Genomic DNA, 26,601 nt, shown 5'->3' with positions numbered 1-26,601 from the left:
TTCCTTTTTAGTTTCTCCTTTTGTGTTTGTGATTGTTGTAGTTGTGATATTGCTAGCTGTAGTCTAATTAATTTCTTAGCTAGTCATTTACTTCTTTCACTAGTTATCTATGTTGAATGCAATGAATGCACTATGATATGTTAATGGGGTTTACTATTTTGTCAGTGGTGATATTCTGTTAAGTATGTATATATATATATATATATATATATATATATAGTAATCTGTGGTATTTCCTTAACAAGTATCCTAAGAATTATCTTTCGAAAAAACCTATTAAAAATAACCAATCGCGAACGACCATAAAGCTACATATATATATATATATATATATATACATACATACTTAACANTTTTAATAGGTTTTTTCTCAAGAAGGAAAAAAAAGACAATGGAACCCTAACTCTACATAAACTAAATCCGAAACTCAGAATCCAATTTGAAAAATATTGGTTTATGATTTTTTTGGTATCTTAGTAATCTGTGGTATTTCCTTAACAAGTATCCTAAGAATTATCTTTCGAAAAAACCTATTAAAAATAACCAATATTTTTCAAATTGGATTCTGAGTTTCGGATTTAGTTTATGTAGAGTTAGGGTTCCATTGTCTTTTTTTTCCTTCTTGAGAAAAAGAGTAGCAGGCCATATCTTTCCTCTAATAGGAAAATGAACTTAGCTATATTAGCAAGGCAAATGGGCCTGTGACAAAAATTCAGAAGGAATGCAAAAAAAAAAAAAAAAGAAGAAAAAAAAAGGGGGTCTTGTGAACCTGTTAGGGTTTCAGTGTTCAGTATCACTTTTTTTTACTTTTTAACAGCCATTTTGTACAGCTCCTTATCAGAAGATTGGTTGTAGCAGAGAATACATAATAGAGGAAAAGATGTCTCTTTTTCTTTCGTGCATGTCATGTAGCTGTTGTATAGCAAGTAGGTAAGCTATGATAGCAATGGTACACCTCTTTCTCCTCATTCTGAATGCCCACAAATTAACTGTTGTTCCCATTATTAATTCTCTGAACCCTTTGATTACTGAATAGTACTGGTACACAGATGCAGCTATCATTTGGGTCTTGTTTTATTTTGTTGTTGTATTGGATGCAATATATATATATATATATATATATGGGTGAAAAAGTAATTGAGGGGTAAATGACACTACTGTTTGTGCTTAAAATTTCGCTCCAGTTCTATTTTGGTTCTCCATTGTTCAATTGGACATTTGAGATTCTTAACTTACAAAACAACTTCATATTAGTTTCATCATCTGTATATTTGTACATTGCAAATCTTTCAATTTCTTATTATTATTGAAAAGACTACGACTCGATGGATGAGATATAAATGGAAGATGCGGTTCATGACTGATGAGCGTGCGGTTCATGAATGTTCGATGGATGAGATATAAATGGAAGATGCGGTTCATGACCGATGAGCGTGCGGTTCATGAATGTATGGATGCATCAGATGTAGCTAGGCAATGATTTTTTTACTTCCAAAAGTATATGTGGAGGATTAAATGTTCAACTTAAAAAGCTTTCTACAAAAAGTGTGTGGAAAGAAATGTTTGGATGTCACTTTTATTTCATACAATACTTGATTACAGTTGACGTTTTTGTATGTTATAGATAGTAAAATTACAAAACAAATTATGATGAGTAATAACATCACAAATGCGTGAAAGAAATTCCTGCAAATTTCTATATAATATCGAGAAGGGTAAAGTGTAAAGCACAATATGTCCCCCTTTTTTCTTTTCCAAATTCAATTTATTCTTGAACGACCATAACCATGTTGGTTGAATCAGCTTTGTTTGTTGAATAATCGTGAGATTCACATGAGTTTTTCAAGGAAATTAATATTGGGTTCGAAGAAAAACCAAATGCAGTAAAGTGCCCAGTTTAGATTGACTCAGGTCCAAGATCCAGGTTGTTCCACTCCGATGGAGCTTAACATTTGTTACTTCTTACCGACCGTTCCTAAAGCAAGTGGCAAAGGATTTGGTGGTTGGTATTTGAGACCCAAGTTCGAATCGTAGTTGATTCACATTTCTAGCTAAGTTTATTTCTAAATGAAATAAACGAAGCGGATAGCGTACGTGCTATCTATTTCTCTCTCAAAAAAAAAAAAAAAACATTCGTTACTTCTTTACTATACATATATATCTAGCTTGCATTAAGTTGGTACATATACTACACTTAATTAATTATCATCTCATTCTCAATAGATATATATCTGCGTGAGCAAAGCATGTAATTAAAAAGAATGTTCCAGGGTTTTGAGCAAGATTTGTATGCTTGATAATTCTGGTTATTTAACGAATCTCTTGCACTGAATACGTTTATTGTAATTACATTCTTTTGGCAAAATATTAGAAATGATTTAGTATGAAGCAAACTAAAGTCTTATTTTGAGAAAATAATATTGTACAACATTATTAATTAGTTATTTCTTTCTCAAAATAATATATATATATATATATATATAGAATTGAGCTCCTATGCTTTTAAAAATACTAAGACATTGGTGCTTGTAAGTTTTTAGCCTTTAGACTAAAAAATATGTGGTTAGGATGATGTGGGCCCCCTAGGGTTGAGTGGGTGGTTGGTTGAATAGTATAATCTAACGGATGTAAATGATCAACAGTGCTGATCTAACAGTTAAAAACCTACAAGCACAAAGTGATTGGTGCTTTTACAAGCACCATAGTCGGACTCTATATATATANGAAAAAATGTATGGTTAGGATGAAAGTGATTACGGTTAGGTTGATATATAGTTGGCCCCCTAGGGCTGAGTGAGTGGTTGGTTGAATAGTATTAATCTAACCGGTAAAAATGATTAAAGGGTGGATCAAACGGCTAAAAACTTATGAATACAAGAGACTCTATACTCATAAAAGTATAGTAGACAGATTCTCTCTCTCTCTCTATATATATATAAAATTAAAAGTAAATATATTACTTAGTTTTTTGCAATACTATAACATAAATTCAATCAAAGTTATAGAACAATACGAGAAAGGTAGTAACATGTAAATAAAAATGTCACCTCTTAATGTCATAAACCAATTCAAATAAGTAAATGTAAATAAGAATGTCGCGTCTTAATGTCATAGCCAATTCAAATGGATCAAAGCGATGTTGCGCAAATTTACTCTAATTCATCATATTATAAGATTAATTATTTTGATGATTTGTTTTACCATACCAAATTTAAAGAATTTGTTAATAAACGCTTTTTCCCTCAAGTAATAAAAGAGTACATTTCTAAAGTTAAAATGAGAATCTTACTTATCAATTATATACCATTTCCAAAAAAAATATCCCAACTTTTTTTTTTAATCAAGATAATTTGATTTTTAGTTGTTTTGCTTTTAGTTATATTAAACATTTGAATTGAAAATTTTTCTTACAATTGGTGATATTATTTGCTATTGGACATTATTTTTAAAGAATATCAGCATTTGCGTCAACTATAAAATAATAGAATTATTAGATATAACGAAAGGACCATTAAATTTCACAAAAATGAGAAATTTAAAAAAAAATTGAATTAAAGATATTCAAGTAAAAATAAAAGTTGAGAAAATGATAGAAAAAATTAATATGCTACAGTTGATAGGTTTTTTAAATATTTTTACTAGGTTTCATCTAGGCCTTGCAGAAACTATCACACAAACAAATGTTTAAACTCCATCATGAGTCCTTCCTGAACCAAAAACCCTGTTCAAAATATCACACAAAAATAAACATCTAAACTCTCTTCTGAGATAATGAACGACTGTGCATGGTTTTTAAATTACAATGAAAAAAGAAATTGACAATCAAATCAGTTGCCTTACATTGTAAATCTCTCAACTAAATTAATTTGCTATGTTATTTATTTTTTTTTTTTTTGCTTAAAACTGATTTATATTCTCTTTGTATGTAATTTTTTTTTATTTCATAATGAAAACTTAAAAGTTAGTTGCTCACGTACATGTATTTTTTTTTATAAAAAAGAAAAACTTTAAGCACCTGTAATTAATTCTACGCACAATATGTCACATCTTAACAAGTTATCCTTTGCATTTTCGTATCTTAACAAGTTATCCTACCATGCATTGTCCCATCTTAACAAGTTATTCTTTATACACTGTGGCTTCTTAACAAGTTATCCTTTGCGTTGGGATGAAGAAGACAGTGAACTGTTTTTTGGAATTTAGCTTTAAAACTCATCAAACATCTGTACACCACTAGATTTTGCTCTTGAACCTTTTCGTGTAAACTAAATCCTGATAAGAGTTAGAACAAAAAAAAAGGTTTTTTTTCTTTTTTTTTTGTTGAAAGACCATGGGAAAGAAAATTTTAATTCATTAGGAAAGATAGTCCAACCAAATTGCTATGAATGAGCTGCTTTATTGTACTGATCCAATACCCCTTATTAGATGAAAAGCATCTGCTGTTGACTTGAAGATATCGTGAACTTCTTAAAATTATTAGAATTATTAGTTTTTATGGTAGCTGAAAGTAAAATTTAGTCTTTAAAATGCCTCAATTTCGATTCGGGGATCGTGATAAAATATGATCAAACCAAATCACTCGCTCCAACGGATCAAATGCAAGATCACAAAATAAAAATTGCACTAATTTTCACAACCCAAATGTCAAATCTTTTAAGAATAGAAAGTAAACTTTTAAGGATGTTTCTATATCCAAAGAGTGATTGAGAGAGAAAATTTCTTTTTGGAGAGAGAGAGCAGGAAGTGTTTCACCATTCCTACTTTTCTTTCTCTTTTCTCTCAGTTGTGATGTGTAACTACACGTAGTATAGGGTGGTTTTTCAATCAACTAAGAAAACCACAACTTAATAGGTCGGATCGGATTTGCCCATCATGGACGACCCGAAACCTGATTTAAAAACCAACGGTAGCATATTAAACTATATAGCGAACTTCGATAATTAAAACAATAACATCATCACAATCCATTGATAGAAGGCAAGGAAAATAACCATGAAACTAGCAAAAATGGTAAGAAATGACATGCCTTAAATAGTTACAGGAACTTCCTTTGCTAGCGGGCAATGGCGGTGAACCACTACAAAAGGTATCAAAGTATATTGTATGCTTTTGTAAAAGTTCCAGGTAAGCTTAACAAGCACTTACAGAAGCAACAGATAATCAATTTATCATGCTTTATGTAGTCTTCCCAACCAATTGTCCTTTTAAATACCATATGTATCATGAAGCTCCACTCTTTATATATATATATATATGTGTTATAAGAGTTGATGTACTTTACAAAAAAGAGCCAATAATGCTTGTAACACCCCATACTTATGTTTCCTTTATTTTGACTCCTATTCTTTAAAATTTGGACATTTTCGTAAATATTAGTTCTTGAGGGACTCGGTGGCATTTTGTGTCAATTAATCCCTAATTCCTAATTATCCCTAACATCCGTTTAACCTATCCGCAACCTCCTTTTTCTCCCTCATTGCACCCGTACGGCTCCACTCTCCCGCACGTGTGCACGACGCCGTTGATCACCACCGTCGTCGCCGTTATCCGTGGCCGCCGCTGCCGCAACCCTTTTTGCTTGATCTCTATCAGCATTTTTTTGGTTCGTCGCCGACGGTATCTCGCCGTCGTTGTCTCCGTCTTTGAAGAGGTTCTTTTTTTTTCGATTCTCTTTATCTTTTTCACTAAATCTTAATATCATCCAACCTCCTTATTCATAATTATGTGATTATTATTGAATACTCGTCTCTTGATGATTGAAACTGAAACCATTAGAATCTGATTCCATTATATCTAATCTTCGTCGTTTGAATCGTTTAACGTCATTTCTTGTATCCTCTGTATGATCTTGTTGCATAAAACTTCACATATTATACACATTTATTGGAATGTCCGCTATGTGTTCGGCAAAATGCCTAAGAGAAAACATGTGTCGTTTTGTTTCGAAATCCTTATCCCATTCGATTGTAAATCGTAAAATTCGTTTTATATATGTGATAAACCCTCTGTTTGAGCATTAAAATCCTCGTTTATTATTTAAATTCCGTTCATGTTATCTTCTTGGAATAATCCAAATCCTTCAAAAACTCCTTCATCTTTTTTATCGCTATTTGAGGTTCGTCGAAATTATTGTTCTAAATCCTTTTGCGCCCCATCCCGACCTAGTTGCATATAATTATATTATCTTTGCATGTTCATTTTAGTTAGCTTATAGAGAATCGTGTGTCTCTATTTTAGGTTCCGACGATCGATTTTCTACACAGTTTTGATTGGGTATTTTTCATCTTTGAAGCTGCGTTAAGGTAAGCGACCGGACACCCGTTAGTTTTTCGTAAGATAATTTAGGAAAATATTTTGATTGTATTAAAATCTTATTTTGTAGATTTTAAAATTAAGGGTTAAGCATATTATTAAATATTTCTGTAAATTGAGCTTTAACTGTCATTGACAAGTTCTTTTAGCAAAATGGATTTTTGAAACTTGATAATCTGCTCTGTAAATTAGTGACTGGATACACTTTGAATTTTGACGTCTCTTGGTATTCTGCTATGCTTATGTTGGCCATGTCGACATGTACTTTGTTATAGAAGCGAGCTTCGTCTTTGTATTGCGCCTTCGGGTGCCTGCGCCTATCCGCGCCTCTGTTTTGTTTGCGCCTTCGGGTGCCTCTGTTTTGTACATGCACTTTCGGGTGCCTCTGTTCTGTTTGCACCTTCTGGTGCTTCTGCTTTGTTTGCACCTTCGGGTGCCTCTGGATCTCGCCAACGGATCATATGATATAGTTAGTTGCCGGAGACTTAATATATATTTCGTTATTTGCTTAAAGAAAAATGCTTTGTAAAGTTATAATTCCAATTTGATCTGAATTTTAAGTTTGATAAATTCTTATTTTCTAAATTTTGCAAATTAAAGACCAGTCGCTTGAATTAATTTTTGTATTCATTTATTTATTTGTATTGTATGCTTAATCCGACTAATGTGGTGTATGGTTGCTTACCCAGGTATCGAGACCGATTGCCGGGCGGGGCTGAGACCGAGTGAACGTTAGACGTAGCTAGTTTTGATTTTTAGTCCTTTTAGTTTTATGCCTAGCATATTTAGATGTGAATATTTTTTTGGACTTCGTAAATGATCGTTTGTTATCTTTTGTTTCGTTATTTCTTCGTACCCACTTTTGTCACTTATAGTATATTTGTAGACCGAATCTCTCTTGTGATTCGTAGTAAGCTTTAGTTTTATAGATGTTAGAATTCCGTTTAATTTTAGTTGAAATTCAATTTTTTAGTCTCATATTGTAATTCTTTGGATTTAGTGGAAAAATTGGTAATCATCTTTTTGCTAGCTTCCGTCTGATTCTGTAGCCTTGCATATTTGCTAGTTTAGCAGGTATGCGGCGTCTGTTACGCCTCGGGTTTGGGGCGTGACAATGCTACCAAGGCATCAAGTTCAAGTTCAATCTTTAGCTTATAAGCTATTATTTTACATATGAAAGGATGAGCTGAGAGAAGGTGAAAATCCTTGCTTTCGCCAAGTGGACGAAGTGGAGTGTTATGCAATTTCCACATGGCACTTTGTAATTAGTTAATTAGTTGCTTATCTTAGAAATATTTAAGGTCGAAAAGATGGTAAGAGAAATAATTGAACAAACCCCCATATAGTTTGATGCAAATCTAACAAAATTTGAAAGAGCACAATTCCAGCGCCTTTTGAAATTATGTATGTTAACATATGCAAATGATACAAATGATCACACCAAAGCATTGGCGGTATCGGAAATGATATGTACACTGAATGTATTCATAATCAAACAAGTTTGTAATAACACCAACAAATCTTAAAAAGAGGTTAAGCTAAGCTGAACATAAAGAGGCCTTTTGCTTGATCAGCAAATGTTTTAACTTACTAATTAATTGTGGATTACTGCAAATGTATTCCTCAAAGGACTCCCTTAAGCTCCGTAATATTGGTACGTCACTTTCATTGGAGGGTATGTTGAGTAATGTGGAAAAGAGATTTTTCCACAAGTCGACATTCCAATACCTGAATGTCGCATTACAGGTCAGAAGTTTCGAAAAAAGGTACACTGTCATGTGTAAAAGGAAAGAGATCGAAATCCATAGTGACTCAATACCTCTTGAGAGATGATTTAGGTTGATACAGATAGCTTCCATCTGCATTAGTCTTCTTTTCGATGCTCATGTAAGTTCCATGCAGCATCATATGGGCAATAACACAAAGGCCATAGGTATCAACCTACTTGGAAAATAAGAGAAAGGGTAAAATAAGAGATATCACTCATTGATAATAAGTTTATTTTAGAGATTTTTCCTTGCAAAGGAATACAAACTTGATATGTCCATGTTCGACGTTCTTGCATTTCAACACACCGAAATCCGGAAGTTCTACAGTCACCCTGAAACTCTACATCTGCTGGAAAAAGGTTTAAATCGATACCCCTCCCCCAGTCAACAAGGCATAATCCCTGCAGCAAAATACTACAAATATAAGGAAATCCATTATATAAGGATCCACTATGGTAAGGTCACTTCAAAATAATAAAGATAGACCTGATCATGCCAAGATCCAGTTCGGCCCTTGAACTTTTCCTTATCCTCTGTGAGATCCTCCCTTCAATATAAAAGAGAAACAAAAGAAACACAGATGAGTAGGTAAGAAACCAAATTAGCAAAAGGATAAGATTTTGAAGTGAGGAGAGTAAAGTCATAGGAACATTTTGATAATAAATTCTACGCAGTAAAAACTTGTTTCTCATGCAGCAAAAGTAACCACATCTAACAGTTTTTGCCCGGTATGTTCTTAAAATGATCGGAACGACATTAGATAGTTTAAGATTAGCACAACAGAAGCACAGAATATGCTACCAGAAAAAAATGAAGGATGCTTGCAATAGTAAAAGTTTCAAAAATGAAAGAAAAAAAAAGCAGTAATTGACTACCTTGAGTAGCGCACAAGCAAATTATCTGGCTTAAAATCACCATGAATTATGCCTGCACTATGCAAAGTTTCCAGCATGCGCAGCATCTCTCTCGTGTAATATATGCATAGTAGTTCTTCCATAAGTTTATTCATCACGAGGTGAGAATTTATAGCATCCTGCACAAGATATGTTCATCAGGTTGAACTTACAGTAATAAAGTCTGAAGATTCACCTTCATAAATGTATTCGGAAAAGTCTAAATATCAAGAATATGCTAAGATATATGGTTATATCTGATTACCTGAAGAGTCCCATGGGACAAATATTCACAAACTAGCACACTCAAGTCAGAAAAGACATGCACTTTGTGAGCGTATCCAAAGTTTGGCCTCTGGAAAGAAAGGAAGTGTTAGCACCCCTGGTAACTTCATATAGATGAAGCAACCTTGAATGTATTTAAAAGACAATAGAAAACCTCAGCAGCTGAGACACGTTGATCAAGTTGTCGGTACATGTAGAATTCCCAAGGATATGCAGGCTTCTGAATCTGCAACATATTTCAAAAATGTAAACTTGAATGATCGGCAAAGACACTCAAAGTTAGGAATGAAAAATGATGGCATGAATTTACTTTTAAAGCAACCACATCTTCAGGATTGCCGTCAACATATGCCTTATATACTTGAGCAAATCCGCCCTGACCGGAACACCCTTTGATATGGTACTTGATATTACCTTGGAGAATCACAAGATTGAGATTAATGCTTAAGCAAACATTTTATTTTTGTCAACATGAGTAAACAAGCTAAATGAGGAAAATCAACTATGAAACAAGGATTACTGCTATTTTGCAAAGATCACTATTTTACTAAGACTCTGTATAGATATAATTTACTATAACTTGTATGCAAGTTTGTGATACGACATCAAGGCGAAAATGAATGAACTGCCAGAATCATTAGAGGGTGATGCAGTGAAAATATTAATAAGGGAGAGGTGAAGGAATATGTATACCTAGCTCCACAACCTTATTTCTTGAAGAGTTTTGTAAAGAAGTTAGGGATATTTTTCCTGAATAGACCTTATTGCTCTTATGATAACCCTGAAATGATTTTGAGAGTGTTTTGATATGCTAATAATAGAAAATAGTATGTAACGAAGAAAAAAAAACTTGACTGTGTTAAAATTAGATCTCACATTATACTTCTTGATGTCAGAGTCTTTCTTTCTAAGTAGATCAGTTATGGTAGAAGCAGACCACGGATTCATTAAACTCTGCTCCTGCCCTTGAATACTGGATACTACAACCTACACAACGAGGAGAAAAGAAATTAGGGAGAAATTAACCTCAAATGAAGTGAAAGCAATCATATGCATGATAAAAACAATGGAAAAGAGGAAATAGAAAGAACACGATGAACAAACACAAATTGTCTGATTGGATATAATTTGGGCAAGCAGCTTATAATTTGCAGAACTTCACATGTTATTTGGTCAACAAAGTAGAGCTAAAGTAACCACTCTTACCGTATGCTGCATTTCGACTGACCTGGGGAGAAAAGATATAACAGCATTCTAGTATTTTAATACCTTCGAATCAGGTCGAGCATTTTGAGCAATCTCCGATACATGATTCAGGAACATGGCGTGCATCTTCTTCAACTTATCAAGTGGCTCGGCATTTCTGAACCACAAAAGATTAAATTGCCACAAATATCACTCCAGAGCCACTCGAAAAAAGAAAAGGAAAAGTAATTCACGGTATCGACAAACCTGGAAATGCCAAGCTGATAGACCTTCTCTGCTTCGAGTAGATTCCCCTTTGCGACAAGAAACAGCGCATAAGCCTCATACAGCAGCGCGTGCCCCTGGCATATCCCCTTTTGTTCGAGCATCCGGAAAACCCGATCAAAATCTCGAATCTCATCCGCCTACGATATTAAAGTAATCAATATAAGCAAAATTTGGGCAATTCACAACGTTTACACTCCAATTCAGCTTAGAGAGAGATAGAGAAGAAGAGGCCAAAGTGGTTACATGGAGGATCCAGATCTTAAGGAGCCTCGCGTCGTCCCTGTACCGCTCCTCGCTCCCAAACTTCTCGATGCAATCCGCGACGAGGGCTTTGAGATGACTCGCACCGCCATTGTTGGGATCTCTTCTGAGCTCGTCCAAAGCCTTGCGGATCGATCTGAGAGGTAGAGAACACATGTGAGGAAATGCACCGAGGCGAAGAAGAAGAAGAAGACGAAAGAGAGGAAATGAGTACGGAGGTGGATCTCACCGTAGCCATGGAAGTACGGGGTCGGAGATCGATCTGGGGGAGGCCCGCTCCGGCGACGCCCTACAAAGGAGGAGGAAACGGGGAGTGAGATTTGGAGATGAGGATGGTGGGGGTTAGGGTTTGATGCGTCGATGACGACGATGAGGAGCAGGGTTACAGTGGAGAGCGACGGACGGGGCTCGCCATGGTCCTCGGAGAGCGAGGTGGGAGAGCCATGAGAGGAGGAGGAGAGAGAGAGAGAGAGAGAGGGAGAAGGGAGTGTGGGGAGAGGGAAGGAGAAAGGGGGGAATTTTTGAATTTAGCGTACGCAAAAAAGTTTTGGGCTTGGGACCGGACTCGGCCCGGGTTCGGGTAAGCCCAATGAGAACCCAACTCAAACTGTTTTAGGCCTAAATGTTTAGGCCCATTATTTGCCAACGAATCTATTTTGGGCCGGGTCAAATCCTGGGCCCAATTCCACTACCTAACAATACGGTACAACGGGTCCAGCCAATAATATCGTGCCACATAAATTTTCCACCCGTTGTAACCCGCTAAACCTCGTGCGAGTTGAGGAAAAATTCTAGAATGCAACGGGTATATTAGTGACGTGGCGTAACAAACCAATCAAATTAATCCTTTTAAGAATATATGTCCCATCATGATTGTAAAAAAGTATTTTTATTGTACTTTTGTTTGAAAAGAAAGAATGTGATTGGCTTGTTATTGATGACGTGGTGCAAGTGTGACAGTGTAGAATTCCTCCGAGTTGAGACCGAGTCTAAACACTGTCCATAGTCTCAATACAATTTCAGTTGTAGGAAACGCGTACTCCTGCATTTTTAGTGTCCAATAAAATAACGCCACGTACCCAATTTGTATTCATTTGCAAAACCACATTTACATAGGGGAAAAAAATTGGAGCCGATATTATCATCCAATATATCGCCAATCTCTCTCTCTCTCTCTCTCTCTCTCTCTCTACGGGGGTGGTGTGTTAAAGCTTATAGTAGATCTCTCTCTCTCTCTCTCCCGCGAGGAGCATTGTGAGATCGTTCCCCAGATCGATCTCGTTTGCTACTGGGGAAATGGAGGCGTTGAGGAAACAGGCGAGTAGATTAAAGGAGCAAGTCGCGAAGCAACAGCAGGTGAGATCGAAATCTCTTTCATCTATGGCGTGGATCATGTGAGAGCCCTATTAGGGCACTTGTTTATCCGGGCGCAAAGGATTAGAGCAACCAATTTGCGTTTTTGTGTAATTTTTTTGGGTTTAATCGTTTTATTTCATGGTTTGTGATGTGGTAATTATGAGTAGAGGAAAGATTAAAGGAGCCTCTTTTCCTATTTTGTCGATTTTGTGTACTAGAGGTGCTTCATTGTTTTTTATTTATAGTTCATAGCCCTAATACGAGTTAAGATCACACAATTGATATCAAGTCTAGGTTTTTCTTCCCTATTTTCCCTTTTTTTTTATGTGTGTTTCCTATTTGCTATGTAGGTGGGTATATGACTAGTGGTACATGTTAATTATTTTGGATTGAAACATGAGCACGACGAACAAAATTTGATTTTGATCTATCTTTGGTAGAAGCGACTTTTTTGTTTTTTTGGTACCAAGTGCATGCACTTAGGGCATGTTTGAGCCTCCTAGGCTTCTAAAGAAGTGCTTTTTTATTACGATTCCCCTGAGCAGCTTCCTGCTGAAGCAAGAAAAGAAAGTTGGAACTTATGTTTTTGGACCTAGAAGCTAATTTGTGATTCCCATCATAACAACGAGCTCTTACTTTTTGTTTGCTAAATGCCTAGTGAAGCTATTCCAGAAGATGCCCGAAAGGGCACTCGGTCGATTATATACTCCTTTGTAGAGGCCATTACTCCATTTTCTTACTGCAATTTTCCAATTTGTTTTAATATTGATTAGAATTAGAATACTCCTTTTATAGATTGATAAAAGCAACCAAAAATGATATTGAAGTAGGAAAAGTGATAATTAAAATAGGAATTCAGACTTACTGTTACTATAGCGTGTTTTAATATTTTTCAGCAAGTGCCATGACATCGGACATTTTGAATTTAATATCTTATTACTTATTACAGGCAGTTATAAAGCAGTTCAGCACTACTGGTTATGAGAGTTCAGATATTATGGTTATTGATGAACTTGAACTACAAAGACATCAACAGCTAGAAAAGTTGTATAGATCTACTCGTTCTGGAAGGGTAAGGAAAATATGAGGCTATGGTGGTCATCGTACAATTTCTTTGCTTTTATTTTTATTTTTCTTTTCTTTTCAACAAAACTTGCTTATCTAACATGGAAAATATATCATGCTTTTATGAATCTCAAAATTTGGTGAAATTCGGTTTTAGGATTTCCAAAAAGACATTGTACGAGCGGCGGAAGGCCTTATCTCTATTGGGAATAGGCATATTGAAATAGGTATGCTATTTCTAATTTTATCATTCGTTGTGTTATGTCTAAGTTTGCACTTTTGTAAAATGCAATGTACTTCTACATGCAGCAGCTAGATTGAAAAATCTTAGTATATTTGTGAAATCTTTGGTTTCTTGATGTTTGGCAACCTGGTCAAAATTTGTACTTGTAGTTATTTCTTCTATCTTAGCATTCTACTGTACGATTGGCATGTGTACCAACACACATTGTTCCTACTTATTTATAGGATGTCAGAATTTTGGTAAGTGGCAGGTAGAAAATGGGTATAAACTATTAGCTGCAGTACGGTGGGTAATCTGGTATCCATGAGAGGTATCATTGCGCTCAAACAAAAATAGGTAAATACGGTGGATATTTAAGATTCCCTGCTCAGGAGGAGCAGTAATTAACAATGCATTGTCTTGCATTCATATGACTTTTTTCTGCCTAAAGGATGTTTCATCTAATATGGAGTATGGGCTGGTTCCTAGAATTGGCTATAATCATTTAATTAGAGATTTTTTTTTTTCATAGGTGCCCTGCAAAATCATCTTTTACGTGGAAAGCCTGAACTTTCATCTATTCCCTTAAAACCGTAGTATCCCACAACTTGTTTACATTTATGTAAGAAGCTTCCACTTTTGAGGGATATATATATGAAATTTCAGATTGTACATGGGTGTATTTTGCAGATATCTATATGCAAAAACCTCCAAATGTACTTGTATCTTCAATTTTCATCTTTTCTGGGATTATATGTTTAAATTTGAGCTGAATATATGAACTTGTCTAATGTTACATTATGTCAAAAGGGACAAAGTTGTCTGAAGACTGCTTTCGATATGGAAGTGAGAATAATACCAATGATGCACTTCTAGCCAAAGCAGCATCTTTATATGGTGGTGCATTGAGAAATGTTGAGAAAGAGCATGAAGATTTCAACAAGCTCTTATCTTTACAGGTAATATACAGTATCTTTGGACAGCAAGAATCAATAATTTTCTCAGAATTCAATAGAATAATTAATAAAGGTAATTAATAAAACTTTAAATTTGACCCATTATGAAGCTGCAAATTTGGTCAATCTTTTTTGTTAGTTGCAAACGTTTAGGTAATCTTTGCTTATGCTTGCCCATTTTTTTGCCTTTAACGCATAGTTTTACTTCCTACCACACGTCCCCATACCGAGCTGCTATTGACACAGTACATGCTGACACTGAGCATGTCCAATTAGGTCCCTGTATGTAACCCTTTTATGTGTTGACACACATCAGCTCGGCACAGTACAAAACAGTTGGCGTATGCCCACTGTGGTTGCCAGCATGGAAATTGTCTCATATAGTGAACTGACTTGTTTAATATTTATCTTATTATGAGATTTTGCTACATATGGATGTCAAGTTTAAAGCAAAGTATGAGTTGTTGCTATATAGAGAGATTTGTGCTTGTCTGCCTCTGTTAAAGCTTGGTTCTTTAGCTGATGCTATACCATCATTTTGAAGAGAAACTTCAGCTACTAGAGAGCCTTGCTCTATATTGGAATTAGCGAAGTTTATTTATTAACTGATATCATTCTTTCCTTGATTAAGATGTTTGTTGTTTTTATTAGATATATTTGATAAGAAACAATTAGTGTATTCTCTTCTCATCATATAATGGTTTACTTGGGTTTACAAACAAGAATTTACCTTCCTATTGAAGTTCATGAGCTACCTGATATATTATTTTCAATGTTCTTATTAAAGCATACTACTTTCTGTACAAATTTCAGATTATGGAGCCACTAAGACTGATGGCTACTGGTATTCCCTTGGAAGATGCTCGCAGTCTTGCTCAGCGTTATAGTCGGATGAGACATGAGGCTGAGACTCTGGTAAATATTTGATACCCCATCATCCACTGTGGACACTGAATTTTCAAGAAGCTCTTTGGTGCCTCTGTTTGGCCTGGCTATAGAAGTAGCTTTTGTACTCTAGAAAGTAGAAGCTTGCAGAAACCTTGCGTTGTGGGCAACAAAATATCTTGAGTTTCCCATTTTAAGCTGAATTGAGCTTTTGGACCTAAAAATAGATGCTTGGATTTGAAGCCTCTGCTTCTCATGCAGCAAGAAGTTGTTGAGGAGGCTTTAATGAAAAAGCTGTTCGTGCTTCTTTGAACTATTTAAACAGCCCTTCTGGAGCTCCAGCTGGGTAAAGCAAACCCGTAGGCATAAATACATGATTGTCTTTTAAACTAATTATCAGCTTCAGTCTCATGTTTTATCTTCTATTGACTGCCAATATGTAATAGGCTGTTGAAGTTTCTAGGAGAAAATCTCGAGTAAGAGAAGCCCCAGTTCTTGAGAACACTGCAAAGCTGCAAGCATCTGAAGCTAAAATGCAAGAGCACAAAGCAAATATGGCAGTGCTAGGAAAAGAAGCAGCTGCCGCACTAGCTGCGGTTGAATCTCAACAGCAAAGACTGACTTTTCAGCGCCTGACTTCCCTGGTAAAGAAATCGCCTATGGCTTGTTTAAAATAATAAATCATTGGATTGGGTTTATTGTTCCTTTCTTGTTTATTTTGGGTGCTCATCTTTTGTGAAGGTAGAAGCAGAGAAATCATTCCATTTGAGAATAGCTGCTATACTTGATGACGTTGAAGCTGAGGTAGCATTATCTTCAAAGTAATAACTTAAGAATTTCAATCAATATAGTTTGCCAACTTTTCTTGCTTTTTCTTTTTCCTTTTTCTTTTTCCTTTCCTGTAGATGGTTACTGAGAAACAGGTGAAAGATTCTGCACCTCCTCCTGTTCCAACTCATAAGCGTGCTGAAAAGGCCTTATATTTTCTTGCTGAGGTAAGAAAAGATTAAAAATCCAGGGTTCTATATCTTTGTATCTCATCCATGCTAGTAAGTTTTCTTTATGTTGTCACAGGCAATGCACAATTTCAATGCTACATCAGAAAAGGAACTAAGCCTAATAGTAGGCGACTACGTCGTTGTACGACAGGTTTGTCTTATCTAGTTCTCTGTGATTGTGTTTCTTATCTTCTTCTAAGATTTTCTTTTTGGGTAAGAAAAAACAAGAAAAATAAATAAATATTATTGGGTTATCTTACTTTCCATGCGGTGACATCTCAAACATCACAAAAACTATTGGCGGTTGCGTTAGTCAGTTGGTGGTGATAGGGGTTGGATTTTAAGGTATATGGTTTGTTTATATTTAACAGAGAGGGTAATCTGAATTTGCACATTTAAGCATGAGTCAGCATTGCTTTGTTTAAGAGTGAGGTGGCGTGTCAAGTCAATGTCATGGAAGGCTACAGTACACAAAGATACTCGTGAGATTTGTTGTTATTTAAATTTGAATGGCTTTTCACAATTGCAAGATTCAGGCAGAGCACTTAAAAACACAGAGAAGGAAAAAGAGAATTGCTTAATTTCAAATCTTCCAAGGGATCCTGGAGCCCCCACTGCATCTACTGGATATATATTGTTATATATATGTGCTTCATTAGAATCCGATTTTCAGTAGTAAAAACCTGACTCGCATCTATTTTGGAGACTTAATCTGTTTTCTTGCCTCTTATTGAGTTTATTTTGTGATTGTATACAGTATTGTTAGTTATTCCTCTTATCATCGTAGGTCACTCCATCAGGGTGGGCTGAAGGTGAGTGTAGAGGGAAGGGAGGGTGGTTTCCAGCAGCTTATGTCGAGAGACGGCAAAATATTCCCCCTAACAAAGTATTCCCCCAAGTACAATAATACTACTTGAAGGATCTATATCTGATATCTTTATGTTTACTTGTTTAAAGATGGGGAGAATGCGGCGTATAAGATTCTTAATATGATTATTTATTCATCTCTGCCACTGAGTACACCGACCGAGAAAGAAAAAAATGAAACTTTGGAATCCTTCATTCTTTTTGGCAAGAGCTGTTGGAGTTTGTTGTAACTTTATATGTATTTCTAGGGATTTCGTGAGAAGGTGGCTCGATGATTGCTCGGTAGTAATCTCTTTTTTGTATTTGGACTAGTTATTTATAAAAGAACACTGGATTGCCTTTTAATGAATCGTGGCTTATTTATGTAACTGGTTTGATGGAAGCTTAAATTATCTAGTGCATGTCTTTTATTTTACTGTTCTTAGAATTTTTGTTGAAGACAAAATCTGCTGTCATGTTGCATTCGGTAAATGCATTAAACCAACGTCCGAGTTTTTTGTTCTCTTTTCCGTTGTTGCTTGGTTGCTATGGTACTTTTTATCCTTTGGATTCTATTCAGGCCGTTTCAAGCTAGGAAAATATTAACAAATATTCATATCAAAGAAGTATCACCGAAATTTATTAAAAACGCCCATACGCATCAGCTCCCTTTGCTCTTCGTTGATCGCGGATTCACAGAGAATATGCCGAGTAGTTTGAACCATTTCACACAAAGCAAAATTACTGGTCAGGAGAACTTCAAAAATGTTAATTAAGGTTTTGGCTCAATGTAAAATATCCACATCCTAATGTTTGTTAAACTCATAGAAAGTAGAAATAAGAGATTGAAAAAAAGGCAAAAAAAAAAAAAATCATAAGTTCACTGACTGTTTCCAGCAATGGTTCCTGGAAGAATAAAAAGACAACTAGCAAAGAAGAATTTTATTAGCTGCAAGATGAGAGAAAAGAACAACTGAAAGACGAATCCACTGCTTATTGCAGATTCGCAGTATTTCAAATTACAGGTTACCCTTGCTTGTGCTTTACTTAAAACATTCTAATCTGCAATATTTCAAATTACAGGTTGCCCTTGCTTGTGCTGTACTTAAACATTCTGCGGCAAACTGATTCTTTTTGCAGTAACTTAATTGGCCATGCTATCATTCTCATTTATATTGTTTTCGCAGAAAAATCAACACCCAAGACTTGAATATGGTATAAATTTCTCATCACAGTTGTATATTACTTGAGACCTTGTATAAATTGCTCATCACGGTTGTATATTACTTGAGACCTTGTAATGCCATATCGGTGACGCGATCAAATTGAATCATTCGTGATAGGGTGCAGAACTGTCAGATATTGAAGCATGTGGAGCTGACTTTCTCGCATACCAGTGAGGAAAACACAATTTAAAGCACCTCCAATTAACTCGATGAGATTGGGAAGCTCCACTTGAAACGAAGTTTTTCAATTAGCCAGCACAAACTAGGGTTTTTTATGACGACTTGTTATACACTCCAGTGGCTCAAGTGCTTTGAATGAACTATATTTACAAGAAGAGCCAAGAGTCGCCTGCACAACAAACAAAATATGTAAACAAATTTCACCATAACCCAGGAATGTAATATATATCGAAAGAACAGATATCAAAGTCGATATGTCAAAGTTCTAGGCACATAATTCATGGTACTAGAGTATCAGAAAGATAGAAACATTTATTCTGTGTCAGCAGGATCGAAAACACTAGATGATTTACATGCAGTAGTCCGATCATGGACCATCCAAATGTAGGGTTCTGAAAAGTTCCCTAACTAAAAACAGTCAGGAAAACAAATTTAAGTATCAAGTAACAAAAAAAACATCTTGTTATCTGTAAGGCAAACTCCTGAGATGCATGTGTACGTTTAAGTAGCCATCCCATACCGGATGTGCATCGGATACAGCTGCACATCTGGAGTGTGCAATGTATGTCAGAAAACATTTGAAATTCATATCTAAGCTGTTATGTGTCAGAGCTTAACGATGCTTATCTCATGAGAGAAGAATACATTGCAACTATCATCACTACTGTTACACAGCGTTGAATTGTCTAAAGACAGCCAGAAAAATCTTATGGGATCGATATAAAATCTTGTCAGATCTTTCTGTATTTAGGAGGAGATCTCTTGTAACATTATGAATTTTTAAAATAAAAAACAGACACAATCTGATTTAGTAGTATAGATGTAATACAACATTAAGAGCGTAAGTTGGAAATAAGGAAAAAACAAGTAAAATTGTACCTTATACTTTACTTCCTGTTAGTGCTACATAACTTCCGGAAGAGTATCAGAATACTTCCTGAAGTATGAAGAAAAAAAACAAAGCGAAGTAAGAAGCTAAGTCAAAACAACAGACCAAAATGAAGCATCAATTAATGTGCTGGTAATGTGACAACATACAAGCAAACATATGAATGCTAGAAAAATGGTAGGATATATAAACCAAAAGTCCCAGCAATTAAAAAAAATTGAGGTATATACAAGAAAATCTACAACACAATGATATTTTCGTTAGAAAAAGCTAATGAATAGAAGTACCTAAAAATGTACATGACACACATATTGAGATCATTCTAAACATGGACGGTGACACCAAGCTAATGCTTTGCAGAAATAAAATGACCAATCGATCAATTCAACCCGCTGTTTAAGCCAGAATAATAGCACCGAAAGAATGATGCAATTAAATTTTGGTCAGTCAACTGCAATCTGACCTATCGATGGCTTCACTCAATTAATTTGGTACTCAATAGTACCCATAAGCACGAACGTTCAGTCCATCTAAGGGACTTCTATGCCTCCCAAACTCCTACAAAGAAAGTATATCAGCTATCTTTACCTTAGGATGTTGGATTATTATAGATTCATTCCCCTGCCTGCAAAATAAGTGATAGACTACCAATATAATTAAAATTCTATGGGCTCACAGGCAAGCACGCCATACCCTCTACTAGAAACAATATGAGCAATTTCCGAGATTCAAGGAGATTATGAATTGTAAGATTCCTTCATATAATGGAAAAAGGTAAAAGTAATTAATGCATGATGGTACAAAACAATCTAAACCATAAGGAAGAGTATTCATATTCAGATGTCATCTGGTTGAACAACTTTAAGGACAAGCAATAAGAAAATTTGGCAGCTATAAACAATATGAAATTACTAAATTCACAAAAACTATTTGACACAAGATTGCCTATCTGTTTATCTCCAGAAGGTTGTGAGTAATTATTTGATACCTAAGAACCACCATTCTGCATGAAAACTTCAACATAGCTCACTTATATGAGAAATTGTTAGTGCTTTAACAACTTAATCATCAGTTAGCTAGTTCGGAATAGATCATGTTCCTCTGTAGCCTATAGGTCTCACATAATATCAATTCAACCTAAAATCAATTTAAATATGCAATCCGGAGCAAGCCAATTATATTCTTCCCTCAAAAATTCATCTTGGCAACAAACCTTCTTTTCTCTAATATTAGGGTAATACATAACCAAGCCAACCATAAAATTTCCATATTCAATACATAACTGAACCAAACATAAAATTTTAATCTTCTCCTTGTAACCCACACAATTTCATATTTCTATTGCAAGCAGCTTACTGTGATAGTACATAAGTAACAATCAAATCACCAAGACCAGAATTGACCACCCTATAAGAAAGGACCAAAAGATTATAAGCTTGCAAGTACACCTTTGCAAATCCAGAAAGGGTTGATTTTACCAAAACACCATTTTAAGTGGACCCATTATTTTCATAATTGAGCTATTAAGTTACGAACCTCTACAGTTGTACCATGTAATAAATAAAAAAATTGAAGTGTTCATTAACATATACATCATGATGCTTGACCTGGTTTCTAGAGCATCCCTAAAAGTTCCCAACTATAAAAATGTGGTGATCAAGCTTTAATTACCATAACAACTACATCATTCTAACAATTGGTCATCTAAGACAGAACATCTCTATGTTTACACAAGTGTACACCACTTCACTGCCAATTTGATATTTTGGCTTATAGCTTAGACTATTGTTATTATATTATTATGCACCACAATTAGAACAAGAAAGCACATATGAATGTATGTCAAAATAATCCAATACGACAGCAGTTGCACCATGTATCCTGCAGCATCCTCCAGAGGTTGCAGAGAGCATCGAAGCTTCTTAAGAAAGTCAAAACAAAGAGAAGCACAAGCGACTCTCTCCCAACATCCAGTAGCAACAAGAAAATTGATCAAGAAAACAAGCAATCACTTACTTGACAAAAATTGATCCGTAGAGCTTGACATCTTTATCTTCCTTCGCACACCGTCTTTCCTCCTAATTGTTTTTTCTCATGCACCCATTATGAGTTCTTGCACAGATTTCCCCATCGAGCAAGGTCATGTCTGCATTCAGATAATATGAAGACCCTATACCTCATCTACCCTTCCCCCCCACTGTTCTCATCCGCAAGTTCAATCTTACAAGGAATACTAAATCAAGGTGGGTTGAATAACCCATCAGAAAGGGTTAGTAGCTAACAGAATCCCGCATGGTGACCTAATCTGTTGTGCTAAATACATCCAAAAATTAGGGTACACATGTCCAACATGTTCATACATTCATAGTTGGTGTCCAAGTAACACGGATGCCTCCATCAGCCACCAACTAAACAAACAAAGGTAGGAGGGTCACAAACTCACAATCCTAAGTTTCTGAAGTTGCATGGCCAGCGAAGTGGTAATCTCTTTGAATAATTAAACACACAAAATTATAAAACCCACACTGCAACCTACAGACAAAATACTCGGCCAGAAAATAATCAGGCCTGACCTCTAAGACACTATCTAAGCTAGTAGAAAACCAACAGAGACAAACCAATATATAATTTTCAGAACTAAAGGATAGAAACTTGAATAAACAAACAGTTGGTACGTAAAATAGGCTATAAGCAGGCTAAACAAGATGCTATAAAACTTCCTTAAACAGCTAACAAACAAGCTGTAATTTCCAAATACAGAAAAAAAAAGAGCCGTATGATGCCCATAACAACCATCCATAACAATTGGATGCAATGTATTAACACTACCATCACATTAGCGCCAATATATGCAAATATTCAACACCATAAAATGGAAACCTAGCCCTAGGTATTTCAGAGGGCGCTACAAGGATATGTTGGAAAAGTTTGAAATGTAGGTAGGGAAGATACCAAGCTAGACTCCAATAATAAGTACTTACTCCTCTAGAAAAACAAAAATAATACATTAAAAGACAAGCGGTTACAATCTCTAGGCAAACCAAAGGATATAATGGAGAAGGGCATCATTTGAAAGAATTGGTGTGACTAGAAATTTAGTAGAAAGTAGAAACCATAGAGAAGCAGACAAGAGTTAATCTCTCACACAATGCCACAAGCAAAAATCTCCGGCTACATAGATAGATACATAAGAAGGCCAAAGAAAAATATCATCCCAATATCAAAATGGCACGGAAGCGATACCATTCTCGAAGAGAAACATTGTTGACAAAAACCTTTGACAGAAGTTTCTCTACAACTACCAAGAAAAATTACAACAGTCACCTCTGTGGCCATCAAATATCTACAATTTATAGATAAAGACAAAATATCCAAGCATCCACCGTCCAGTAAGGCAGTGTTTAGTTTGTGGATAGAGTGGGGATAGTGACAGATAATTATACATCCCCACTATTCCACCAGAAACAACACGAACAAGTAATATTTACACTTGGATTAAAGAAAGTAAAATAAACAGAGCAGTCCTATACTCAATGATAGCAATTCCATGGTGCATTATAAAGTTGTAATATCCTCGTGGACAGGCCACTATCCAAGGTAATTCTCATTATCCGAAAGTAAAGCCAACCCTACAACCATAATTATCCTAAAGAATAAGATAACATCCAGAGCTAAAGTTCTAGTGAAGAATATTTTTCACCATCCTCAAATGGGACCGCCCCAACCAGAGCGCCATAGGAACCTAACAAGAGTGGCTCCTTAAGTAGCATAATTCTTCAAGCCAATATTAACATTAGCTAAAGGCTAGGAGTAAACCATGCAAATCAGTACCAGATTCAAAATTGAAAATGAATATAACATAACTAACAATTAAAGCAGCAAAACATCAATGAAAACATTCAGTTAATTCTAATTACTGGGACTGTCATAATGATAGGAAAGATACACCATCCCCATGATTATAATGTAAATTTACCCACAACCATATGATGCTTAATGAACGAAACTTCAGATGTAACCTACGAAGATACTAACTTGCACAACAAAGCTTATGCCTATGCAAGTGGCAACAGAATCAACACTCAGCAAAGTCCATTCCTTTTTTATCTTTGCCCATGAGCTCGCTGCATGTCATAGGCACCCCAAGAACTTGATCCATACTGGAGACCAGCATTAGCACCTCCAGGTACCTAAATTTAAGAGAAAAATGCAATAACAAGAAATATTTGAGAAATAATTTAATATGCATTGAAAAGCAGAGAACAAAAATAAATGCATCTAACCAAGAGTGGAAAGAGAAGTCATACAGGATTCATGCCATATACAGCAGGATAAGGATTTGCCCCATGACCAGGTTCAGGATTCCCATAGTTCCCACCATAGACAGAAGCTGCAGATTATACATGTAATTCTCACAGAGCCAGATTTTGCACAACAAAAATGCCACTCAAAAAGATACTGTTAACTAAACATCTTTCAAAGAATCCCATCCACTGATCCACTTAGATAACATGATTCCTTTTCTTAATTTTAAATTATAAACCATGATACTAAAAGCACAGTAACAATCTACTGAAGAAGAAAAAAGTGGAGACATGACAAAAACATAATTGAAGCATGGGGAACTAGCCTCTTAAATCCTTAAGAATGAATTCTATAAACAATATATGAAGGACAGATAACAAGCTACCTTGATTGCCAACGGCAGCTGCAGCTCGTGCCCTCTTTTCAGCATTGGCTACCTCAGCACGTAGTTTCTCTACTTCACGAGCCATTGAAATCAAATTCTTCTCCATCACCTGCCCCTGCTCATAATTCTCGGCATAACCTTTTTTCTCAAACTCAATAGCCGCCCTATCAAATGAAATAAAGAAGATATTCAATATAAAGTGTGTATTCTATCATAACCAACTTCTCAAATTTCACTGACATGGTTTTAGATTTTACCTCGTCGGTAATCTCACACAATATAGCTGAAGTTGAAATATAAAGATAGCTCAAACAATTGAAAACAACTAAAAAAGAGAAACATCAAAAGAAATGTATAAGATATAAGTATAGATACCCCTCCATCATTTTGAGGGAGGTCCTTGGCTTGAAGTTATTTATCCACATCCACTTAACATTTACTTTTTATTTCCTATAAACACCCACTTCTATATATATATAGAACAGAGACAGTTTTAGCACGTCATAGCATGAACGCTATGCACTAAAACAAGTGCTAATTTTAACAAAAAAACCAATACAATAGAGGATGTCCTCAAACAAAATAAGTGTAAGTTGCAGGAGTGATGATAAAAATATAACACTTAAAGAGTCGTAAGTCAAACAATTGAGAGAGTGCATGTTCTCATTTAGGCTTAGCCAGTTAGTGATGACCTGTAAAGAATTACTTATTCAATAGTATGCAAGATTGTAAGCAGTATAACCTCACGCGCTGAACCTCCTGCTTCATGGTATCAATCTCGGCTTTTATAGCAGGAGCCTGCTGCATTTCGGCTGAGGCCCGAGTCAAGTCCTGATTGAGTGCCTGAGCCTGGGCTGTTAGTTCCTGCCTTGCTGCATTTAGCTTCTGTATGTCACTTCGGACCTGTATGAGCTCCATCCTCATGGCCTCCACTGCCCGAAGCTCAGTTTCCATCTTCATCGCCTTCTCATGGACCTAACAATTTAAGTTTTGGACAAAATTCAATTTCATGGGTGATTTCTCAGCAAATGGAAAAAAAAAAAAAAGGTATTTTACGTATAAGCTAAGATGCAGTAATAGAAACATAATTTTTGGGCCCAAATTATAGAAAATGACAAAGGAACAAGTTGTAACGCAAGTTTCAGTGCTTGTTTGGCTCAGCTTGACTAGTTTTCTACTCCAGAGGCAAAGGTTAAGGGCTAACCAAGAAATTAGACTATACCTTCCTCAGCCCAAAGGCCGAAGCTCCAATTTAAAGTTTCTGCATCTAGCTTCAAAGGAAGCCGTAAAAGGGATTTACAACAAGAAAGCCACTAGAGCTTCTTTGAACATCTCCACTCAAACAACACTGGCGTATAAGCCTCTGCGAGGCAAACAATGGCCTCAGAGCCCAGAACACCATCTTCTCTTAAAATGAATATCCCGCAACCAAAATCACAGCAATCTTTCACCAACAAGCTATACAAAACCAGAAAAAAAGAAATCGCACTAACAAGAGAGGAAGAGAAAAGGGGAAAACCCTAGACCTCGCGAAGCTGGAGATCCATGTCGGCCTGGGACGCGGCGAACCCGTGGGAGACGCGGCGGAGCTCGTGCTGCGCCGCGGCGAGCTCCTGCTTGAGGGCGACGTGGGTGGCGGCGAGGCGCTGGTTGTCGACGAGGAGGGCCTGGATCTCCTCGAACTGAGCGGCGAGGCGCTCCTCGACGATTGCGGCGTGCTGGTGGTGGTGCGGCAGCGGCGGCGGCGGGGCGAGCGCGCCGCGGGGGAAGTGCGGCGGCGGAGGCGGCGGCCCCCCTTCTCGGAGCTCGTCGAGGAGCGCGGGGTGCATGGGGAAGTGCGGCGGCGGCGGATGGTGATGGTGGCGGCGATCGTGGGCGGGGATAGGAGGAGGGGGCCCCTTCATCGCGTGCGGTGGGATCCGGTTCCTCCCCGCCATGGTCGACCAAAACCCTAGGGAGAGGGAGAAATGATGATGATGATGATGATGATGATGATGAGGAGGAGGAGGAGGAGAGGGATGCGAACGGGGAACAGAGAGAGGAGAATATCGAAGGCGAAAGGAGTCTCTGAAGAAGAAAACGCAGCAGGGTTCTTCCAAGAGAGGGAGCGGGGAACAACCTGCGAGTCTGCGACAGAGGAATTGTTATTATTTTCGTTACTTTTTTTTAGTGGAAATATTGCCTAATACGCCTGAAAATTTTACTTTGGATCCAATTCTTTCAAAAACACAAGTTTTACTCGGCTCTCATCTGATTTTATATGATTAGTTTTTCCGAAAAAAACAGATTAGCTC

General features: G+C 36.3%; 3 protein-coding genes and 1 long non-coding RNA gene across 6 annotated transcripts; 2 read left to right on the top strand and 2 right to left on the bottom strand.

Moving 5' to 3' along the window:
• LOC109715723 lies at positions 5,354–7,142 on the top strand. The gene is made up of 3 exons (XR_002217746.1): positions 5,354–5,650; positions 6,238–6,302; positions 7,002–7,142. It is a non-coding gene; the product is annotated as an uncharacterized LOC109715723 (long non-coding RNA).
• LOC109715687 (mitotic checkpoint serine/threonine-protein kinase BUB1) lies at positions 7,768–11,473 on the bottom strand. Its single transcript, XM_020240803.1, has 15 exons — positions 11,380–11,473; positions 11,223–11,282; positions 10,976–11,129; positions 10,712–10,869; positions 10,529–10,622; positions 10,136–10,246; positions 9,953–10,040; positions 9,570–9,673; positions 9,414–9,485; positions 9,240–9,329; positions 8,957–9,114; positions 8,568–8,628; positions 8,348–8,482; positions 8,132–8,253; positions 7,768–8,040 (listed from the first exon to the last, which is right to left on the bottom strand). The coding sequence occupies exons 1-15, from the start codon at positions 11,436–11,438 to the stop codon at positions 7,851–7,853; spliced, it is 1,656 nt and encodes a 551-aa protein (XP_020096392.1). The 5' UTR covers positions 11,439–11,473; the 3' UTR covers positions 7,768–7,850.
• LOC109715684 (SH3 domain-containing protein 3) lies at positions 12,151–17,732 on the top strand. The gene is made up of 10 exons (XM_020240800.1): positions 12,151–12,349; positions 13,299–13,421; positions 13,572–13,641; positions 14,448–14,596; positions 15,407–15,508; positions 15,925–16,122; positions 16,220–16,282; positions 16,384–16,473; positions 16,553–16,627; positions 17,264–17,732. Exons 1-10 carry the CDS (start codon positions 12,290–12,292, stop codon positions 17,381–17,383), a joined length of 1,050 nt encoding a protein of 349 aa, XP_020096389.1. The 5' UTR covers positions 12,151–12,289; the 3' UTR covers positions 17,384–17,732.
• Positions 18,239–26,563, bottom strand: LOC109715191 (protein FLX-like 1). 3 transcript variants are annotated; one of them, XM_020240084.1, is made up of 8 exons: positions 26,427–26,563; positions 25,834–26,258; positions 25,050–25,282; positions 24,308–24,471; positions 23,925–24,007; positions 21,634–23,807; positions 19,608–19,665; positions 18,239–18,897 (listed from the first exon to the last, which is right to left on the bottom strand). In XM_020240084.1, the coding sequence occupies exons 2-6, from the start codon at positions 26,242–26,244 to the stop codon at positions 23,721–23,723; spliced, it is 978 nt and encodes a 325-aa protein (XP_020095673.1). In that variant the 5' UTR covers positions 26,245–26,258; positions 26,427–26,563; the 3' UTR covers positions 18,239–18,897; positions 19,608–19,665; positions 21,634–23,720. The 3 variants fall into 3 exon arrangements, with proteins under 3 accessions (XP_020095673.1, XP_020095672.1, XP_020095674.1); XM_020240083.1 differs by having other exon boundaries at positions 25,834–26,562; XM_020240085.1 differs by having other exon boundaries at positions 18,244–18,897; positions 23,653–23,807; positions 25,834–26,562.

This window comes from Ananas comosus, linkage group 9 (assembly GCF_001540865.1).
Source record: "Ananas comosus cultivar F153 linkage group 9, ASM154086v1, whole genome shotgun sequence".
Taxonomy (NCBI): Eukaryota; Viridiplantae; Streptophyta; class Magnoliopsida; order Poales; family Bromeliaceae; genus Ananas; species Ananas comosus.
The sequence above is the reverse complement of the archived record's forward strand: the minus strand, read 5'-3'. Positions and strand labels throughout refer to the sequence as shown.